At 45.8% G+C, this 7,395-nt stretch overlaps 3 protein-coding genes across 3 annotated transcripts; 2 read left to right on the forward strand and 1 right to left on the reverse strand.

Moving 5' to 3' along the window:
- Positions 1 to 22: 22 nt before the first annotated feature.
- On the forward strand, positions 23 to 727 carry T310_7465 (uncharacterized protein; the record flags this gene model as incomplete). Its single annotated transcript, XM_013469734.1, has 2 exons — positions 23 to 306; positions 427 to 727. Coding segments are annotated over 2 exons (585 nt in total), but the record flags the coding sequence as incomplete, so codon positions are not given.
- Positions 728 to 1,805: 1,078 nt separating this feature from the next.
- On the reverse strand, positions 1,806 to 3,520 carry T310_7466 (uncharacterized protein; the record flags this gene model as incomplete). The annotated part of the gene is made up of 4 exons (XM_013469735.1): positions 1,806 to 1,928; positions 2,036 to 2,132; positions 2,296 to 2,348; positions 3,182 to 3,520. The coding sequence occupies 4 exons, from the start codon at positions 3,518 to 3,520 to the stop codon at positions 1,806 to 1,808; spliced, it is 612 nt and encodes a 203-aa protein (XP_013325189.1).
- Positions 3,521 to 5,272: 1,752 nt separating this feature from the next.
- T310_7467 (Nitrilase) lies at positions 5,273 to 6,772 on the forward strand (the record flags this gene model as incomplete). Its single annotated transcript, XM_013469736.1, has 4 exons — positions 5,273 to 5,749; positions 5,821 to 6,316; positions 6,372 to 6,410; positions 6,474 to 6,772. The coding sequence occupies 4 exons, from the start codon at positions 5,273 to 5,275 to the stop codon at positions 6,770 to 6,772; spliced, it is 1,311 nt and encodes a 436-aa protein (XP_013325190.1).
- Positions 6,773 to 7,395: the final 623 nt, after the last annotated feature.

A 7,395-nucleotide genomic window follows, 5' to 3' on the forward strand; every position in this document is an offset into this window, starting at 1 on the left:
TAAGAAACACAAACTGTCCAGTAAAGGTCGTGAAAAGTCGGCTATGTATGTCGAGGATCTGGCGAAGGTTATGGAGACTGTCATCAGCACCACAAAAAAGAAGTTTGGACACGGTCGACATCGCATCGAGTTCTGTCTGTTTCTACAGCTGGCAGGTCTTACAACAAATCGTCCGCAGGCCATCTTGGATCTCAAGTATCGCCATATTAAAGTCTGCCTGCTCCGAGATCCTAAAGGTGGTCCTCATTGGATCGTGATCGAGTTCACTTTTGAGTTCACAAAGGAGTTTCTGGGCGCCAAAGACGAGTAAGTGGTACCTGGCGAGTCCGATGAAGACTCCATTTCTATTTATCACCGCGGCAAGGTCGAGGCAACAAAGCCAGAAGGATACGACGTTAAAGACCAGGAGACTAATGCTGCCGAAAGCTGCTCCCAGTCGGATCAGCTGCTGGAGGCAGCTATTCGATCGGTCATGACAGAGAGAAGGCCCCGTGTCTGTTTCATCTGTGTGGGACAGCCGAATTTGGACATCAAAAAGCGCGTGAAGCAATTCAAAGAGCACGGTGACCTAACCAAGCACATCAGACGGAAGCATTTCAAACGAGCCAAGATGGGAGATCCCTTTAGGTGCACTGTCTGCGGCCTGCAGTTCACTGATAAGAGACCGACGGCATCTATTACGCTTAAGTCTAACGCATTTTGGTCTACTCATACTCTACTTGCGTAGATTTCAATCCACCTAACGAGTAATAAGAGCCGTCTTGCATATCTACTGGAATGCGACTTCTGCTAGGCGATACAGCGACTAATAAAAAGACTTAGCCAGTCATCCCTCCAGTGCTGCCTGGGCATTGAGGGAGACGTGTTGCCGACTAATGTGCAAGCGAAAAATAAAAGAGACTATCAGAGGATAAAGTGTAATAGCCAATATAGCTTCATCACTACTTAAGCTAATACCTTTCCAATATACTATCCGGTCCTTATATGTCTATACAAGTTGTAATATTCTATCTACCTGGAAACCCTACTCTTAAGTATCACCTAGACCAATTCTTATATCTCCATATATAGGTAAATGCCCTAATATACTGTTATACTCAGACAAAAGGTCCTTAATAGTGTTATAAACAGGAAGAGGATAGGATATATCCTGAAGCTATTAGCAGGGAGAAGCAAGCAGCAGGTATCTAAGATACTGTGATTTAATCTAACTATTTCTCTTTAGTTCTAAATAATTATATAGAGATAGGCATCACATTTAATACAATATTCAGAGGCTTTTTATTTTTAGTAAAGTCTCTCTACATCAGATTATCTACTAGTTCTTGGACCATAGGCTCTCTAATTGATGCTTTCTTTTAAGCCGAATTTTACAAGCCATCCTGACTCACTTTCTCACTAACGCTAGATGTATTGTCTGACCGTCAATTGGCGCAGAAGCCACAGGCCGGTATGTACCTGTCTTTATCAGTTGCTAATTTCGATTCAATTCAACCATGGTTGTTGAGGTAGGGTTAGGCTTATGAAATAGCCACCCGATCGCCATTCTTGGTGGAAAACACGCCCTCGCCGACTCTGGTGATGCTGCTTATGCCTTCGGGCCTATGGTCTAGGGCGCTTTGTGCTGCCAAATACGCATGAGTCTATTATCAGAGACATTGAACCTCGAGTAGATACTGTATTGACTGTTACTTACCCTGATAGGTATGCAGAACAGAGCCACAGATGGCAGAGATCTCTCACATGAGGTATCGGACAGTCTTTGACCAAAATGTGAAAAGGCTTTCCTTCCCAGACAGTGGCTCTCATTGTGCTGGACATGATATCTGAAATTTAGGAACAAGACAAAAGGTCGAGTTGAGTGCCACTGTCTTTGCTACATCTAGATTATCTATATTCTCCTTTCTCTTCGTAGTAACTCGATATTTCTGCCTTTATATATTATTCAGCACAGACGAGATGTGTATGTTCGTCTATCTGTCCGTAGCTTAGTAGTCACTAGGTAATGCTCATAATCTATATACACTCGACTTACCCGGTCGGTCAGCTCTTCTGACCAACCAGCCAGCAAACCAGCAAACCAACCTTCCGCATACGGAAACTTGCTTGCTTGCTTTCTCGTCACTACATGCCTGCCACTCCATATTATTTCCTATCTTAGCCAGAGCAGTTCTATAGATACATATGTACATACATGTACAGTATACTATGTCGATGACACTTTTTCTTTTTCTTTTTTTTTGGTCCCTAAGGTCCTGTGCTTTTTTTGTCTTGGGTTGCGTGTGTCCTACATACTCCGCACTTAAAGTAAGGTTTGTTGTGGTCAGGACATGACTAACATGACATAACTAACTAGGTAAAGTTCTGGTTTTAAGATCGAAAATTGAAAATGAATGTCCTCGGTTCACCATCCAGCATCCATCAGCCACAATGGAAGATACGATGATGGTAGAACAAAAATAACTTTTCTCACTCCCTGTCACATGCAATCAAGTGGGATCATAGAAAGTGACTTGCGTGCGTAGAGTCATTTCAGACCATATATATTGAGTCATAATACCCCACATCCTGGCGAATGAGTCAATATCTCTCCAATTTTGTTAAGAGTAAAGGAGATGTAAGGTATCTATTGATTGCTTGATACTTTAATATCTTCGAACGAAGCACGGGTGTGAAATGAGTAATTTCTCGAGGAAATTTCCGGATGTTAGTAGATCGAGTAGATAGATGCACAAGTACAACCTTGCATTACAGATAAGGACTACTGTAGAACACAACATACAGACATGAATAAAGTTCGAATGTTTGAATATCAAATAATAATTGATTCAAATGGTAGCAATCTGTCAGAATTGGTCTAACTCATACATTTAAATACATGGTGGAACCCGAAGAAAAGAGGAAATAGAAGAGATAGAAGAAATAGAAGAAATAGAAGAAATAGAAGAAATAGAAGAAATAGAAGAAATAGAAGAGATAGAAAATGTATCTACTCATACATGAATGTCAAGAAGAAATGTCAAGTAGAGAGAAAAGAAACCTGTCACAAACCAAGTAAATAGAAATACTCGCACACATCCAACCACCCCTCATCTAGATCGACCCATCAGATCGATCAGTAATGACATCCATCGACCATGGACGTCTAGTTGATAACCAAAGTCACATCCAGCGTTCCTACAAGGGCCTGTCCGACCTTGGCCTCGATTACGATTTCAACCTGGTCACCGCTTTCAAAGCCCCATTTTCCCTCAATTTTGCAATTGGAAATAAAGCATTCTCCACTGTGTGGTTCCACGTCTGAGCTTCGCTGCTGGTCTTGAGTGATGCTCTGTCCGGAAGATTTGATCCACGCCCTAGTTTGCACTTTGTCGGGAAATTTTTGATCGTCGTCCAGTTTTATGAGGTAGACAAGCGTCGTGAATGGGTCTGCGAGGTAGACGTGGGTATGGCCGTCGCGCTTTTTGTGGGTTCGGTTAAACACACCGGTGAAACCCACCCCAAGGTTCATAATGCCCATGGTTTCTAAGAGGATATTATTTGCTTTTTAAGATAGTTGTCCTTGAGGTAAAGAAGGCAAGGATCAGATAATCAGGCAAGAGTTTTGATGCTGCAAGACAAGGTCAGTCTCTCTCCTTCATCTTCGTGCAATGTGTGTTGATATATATAACAACTGCCTAAGAAGGACTTCATCCAACTAACCTGATATGTAGGACTTGTTGTTCGTGGATCAAAAGAAAAGAGGACCTATCTCGGCCTTGGGGTATCTTGATAGTTTGAAAGAATAAAAAGGAGGAGAAGAAGAAGCATCGTGGGAGACTCATATTTAACAGTTGACCGAATGACTCGTTTCTTGTTCATGGGTCATAACCTGGCCAGATATTCATTCCTTCAGATCAGGTCACTGATATCAAGTTAGATCGTTATTCTATGGTATGAAGTGACGGTATGTCGACATTGGTTGTGGTGAATGCAGCGCGCCAAGACCGTTTCTGGACGGGAGTCAGATCTCGGTCTTCTCTGTCTGTATATCCGGGTGGTACGTTTTGTAGGAAATGATTATCAGGAATCACTGCTTGCCAAGATTCGTTGACTCGAAGATGGCTTTGCCAGTTAATTAGAGAGGTTGTCTTGGCAGTATGTTAAGCGAGCTGTGGGATCTAGAGTAGGACTGTAGTCATATTCTACAGTTCAACAAGTGAAAGGATTCAACTTGCTGATATTTTTTTTAACCTTAAAAAAGAAGTTAATGACAGCGTTAAAAATGTCGATGTCTAAACTAGAGGTCAGTGTCTGGTTGAGGTCAGGCTTCTCTTCCGTAGATGCCTGTTCTATACATATGCTATTACTCGACTATCAAATGCTCAGATCGGTTCTCCATTCAGCCCTTTAGTCTTGAAGAGAGATGCAGGACAGTTTTATTGATTAGCACTACGACACCATTCTGTCAAGGTATCAGTCAATTTCCGAGAAGCGATCTCGCCTAGGAAGCGGATGGTTACGGCAAAAGATCAGCGTAACATCGAAGTACTTGCGTTCGCAAAGCTGATAGAAGAGAAAAGGGTTTCCTGACTGAATAAATACGGGAGCTTAAGACAGGCATAGTAACAATTTAAAATAGAATGTCGTCTAGAGCTTGGAAGAGACATCATTAGAAGCTACAATAGAACTCTGTAATTCAGAGGCAGCTTACAATATTAGATTTAAGAGACGTAGTTAGATAAATTGGCGTATCGAATGTAAGAGAAGACCTATATGGTGGAAGATAATTAGGGCAGCGCAGGGCATGTAATAAGATATTATGTACTGCACTTTTGAAAATTACCCGAAAGCCAACTTAGGGCATATCTTATACCGTATCTGGCAGTAGTCATCTCAAATACCGGAAAGCCCATTACCGGAGCAGCTTCTCTTCCACCCCGCACTGACGCAATCATGAACCCATTCCAATGTTGGGCCTCTCAATATCGAAATCGGATCAATTGGGAGAGAAGAATTAGTCCATGTGAAAAGACCACAGAATACCTTCCAAGGAAAAAAAAAGGATCGCTGGGCGGTTTTCCCTGACGGATCTGGAAATACTCCAACAGTGACCGATGCGTCTCCCCATCTCCCCCGCACTGCGCTCGTGCCTCGTATGACGGCGGAAGCTTACTTACTTTCGGTCTTGCTCCTCAATTGACCTCATTCACAGTCATTGCTTAGTATAATAATACTCAGCTATCGCTTCCATGCTCCTGCTCTAGTATACATACATACATCCATCCTCGCCATGCCCAAGAAACTCACCGTCGCCGTCGCCCAATCGCGGACTCGCTCCACGCTGAGTGAGACGCTGACTGCCCTCGAGCGGACGACCCGCCACGCTGCCTCGCGCGGCGTCCACGTCCTCCTCTTCCCAGAGGCCTACCTGGGCGGCTATCCCCGGACATGCGACTTTGGCACCGCGGTGGGCGACCGCGCACCGCACGGCCGCGACCAGTTCCTGCAGTACTTCAACTCCGCGGTTGACCTGGGCGACACGCCGGCCGGGGCGGGCGACGCCTGGATTGAGCGGAAGCTGCCCGTCGCCAAGGGCCGGGAGCATCGCGGAGATGGCACGAGGGAGTTCCTTGAGAAGGTGGCCCGCGAGACGGGCGTGTTCATCGCGGTGGGAGTGATTGAGAAGGCGGGGGGGAGTTTGTACTGCGCTGTCGTCTACGTCGATCCGATCAGGGGGGTGTTGGGGAAGAGGAGGAAGGTGATGCCAGTAAGTTGGCTTTATGTCAATGCTCAGAATTACTAATTCCTAATGCTAACAAATCCTATGTCACTCGTCAGACCGGAGCAGAGCGCTTGATCTGGGCCCAGGGCTCCCCCTCGACATTAAAGGCCGTGACGACGGAGATCAACGGAGTGCGACTGATCATCGGCGCCGCCATCTGCTGGGAGAACTACATGCCGCTGCTGCGCCAGAGTCTGTACTCGCAGAATGTGAACCTGTACCTGGCCCCGACGGCAGACGGACGGGATACCTGGCTGCCGCTGATGCGGACGGTGGCATTCGAGGGACGCGCCGTGGTGCTCTCTGCCAATCAATGTGTGCGGAGAAATGACCTGCCGGAATGGGTTACGGGAAAGAAGACAGATACGACGACAACATCTCGATTGCCGGACCGATCGGCGCAATCGCAGCCGCGGAAACAGTCCATCACGACGGAGGGACCGCATGAGATCGTTTGGCCGCAGTCCCCTGGGTCGTCGCAGCTCCATCCGGATAAGGAGCGAGATCGGACGGTCGAGGATGTCAGCGTGGCAGTGGTCGAGGATTCGACAGGTTAGAAGACCAGCATGTAGTGGAATGTGGACATCGCTAACTGCACTACTTCCAGCGAACGGAGCTCGTCCGGGGCTGTATCCCACCAAGACAGGTGAGTCGACGATAATATATATATTTCTGAACCACTCTCGTTCAACAACTGACATCTACCCAGACCCCACAAACCCCTACGTCAGCCACGGCGGCTCCTGCATCATCGGACCTCTGGGCGAAGTCCTAGGCGGACCGATCTGGGACGTCTCGACAGACGACGAGCCAGGGACCGACATCCCAACCGTCGACCCTGACAACAGCAGCAAATCGGCCATTGGCGACGGCCTCGTCATTGCAGAGGTGGATTTCGAGGACTGCGAGCGGGGGAGACTCGATCTTGACGTGGCGGGGAGCTACTCGCGCAACGACGCGTTCAAGTTGACGGTCGAAGGGCTGGATCTGGATCCGCCGCCTTTCTAGACAAGTAATTAGGTGAATCATTTAAACAGGTTTTCGGAGTACAATGGCTCTATGGTAAAATCTTTTTCTTCAGATTAAGCTTCTAAGTTTTCGCTCAGACATATCGAGGATATATACCTATCAGTAAGCTAGATTGACAGGATAGCATGCCCACCAAGAAGGCAGCGCTGCGGTAGCGATAATGCGGTAGGCGATATACATACATCACTCACCAATTTGAAGATCAGAATTCAGCGATTCAAAGTTGGAGAAAGCGAAGCTCCAAATCGTGAGAAATCGAGCAGGCGCATGACAAAGCACAGAGCAACTGTAACCAAAAAAAATACTCTAGCATAGAAAAAAAGCACCAATAATTATATTACGGGATTCTTGACAAAAACTCGCACAGAAAATAAGATCACCAATGCATATATATAATATATATATATATATATGCATAATATAGGGCTCTCTCTGACAATGCAAATGCATCATCTGGGAAAGAATAAATTCAAGGATGATGTTGAGATTGTGTTCAAAAGGGAGTATTGTATATATATCATACCCATCCGGTCCAGTATCAATCCAAAAACGCCTCGGGGTTGTCTGAAATCGTCACGAGGAGAAGAAATAGCTATAGCTAT

This window comes from Rasamsonia emersonii (genome assembly GCF_000968595.1).
Source record: "Rasamsonia emersonii CBS 393.64 chromosome Unknown ctg1118621760548, whole genome shotgun sequence".
NCBI classification, from domain to species: Eukaryota; Fungi; Ascomycota; class Eurotiomycetes; order Eurotiales; family Trichocomaceae; genus Rasamsonia; species Rasamsonia emersonii.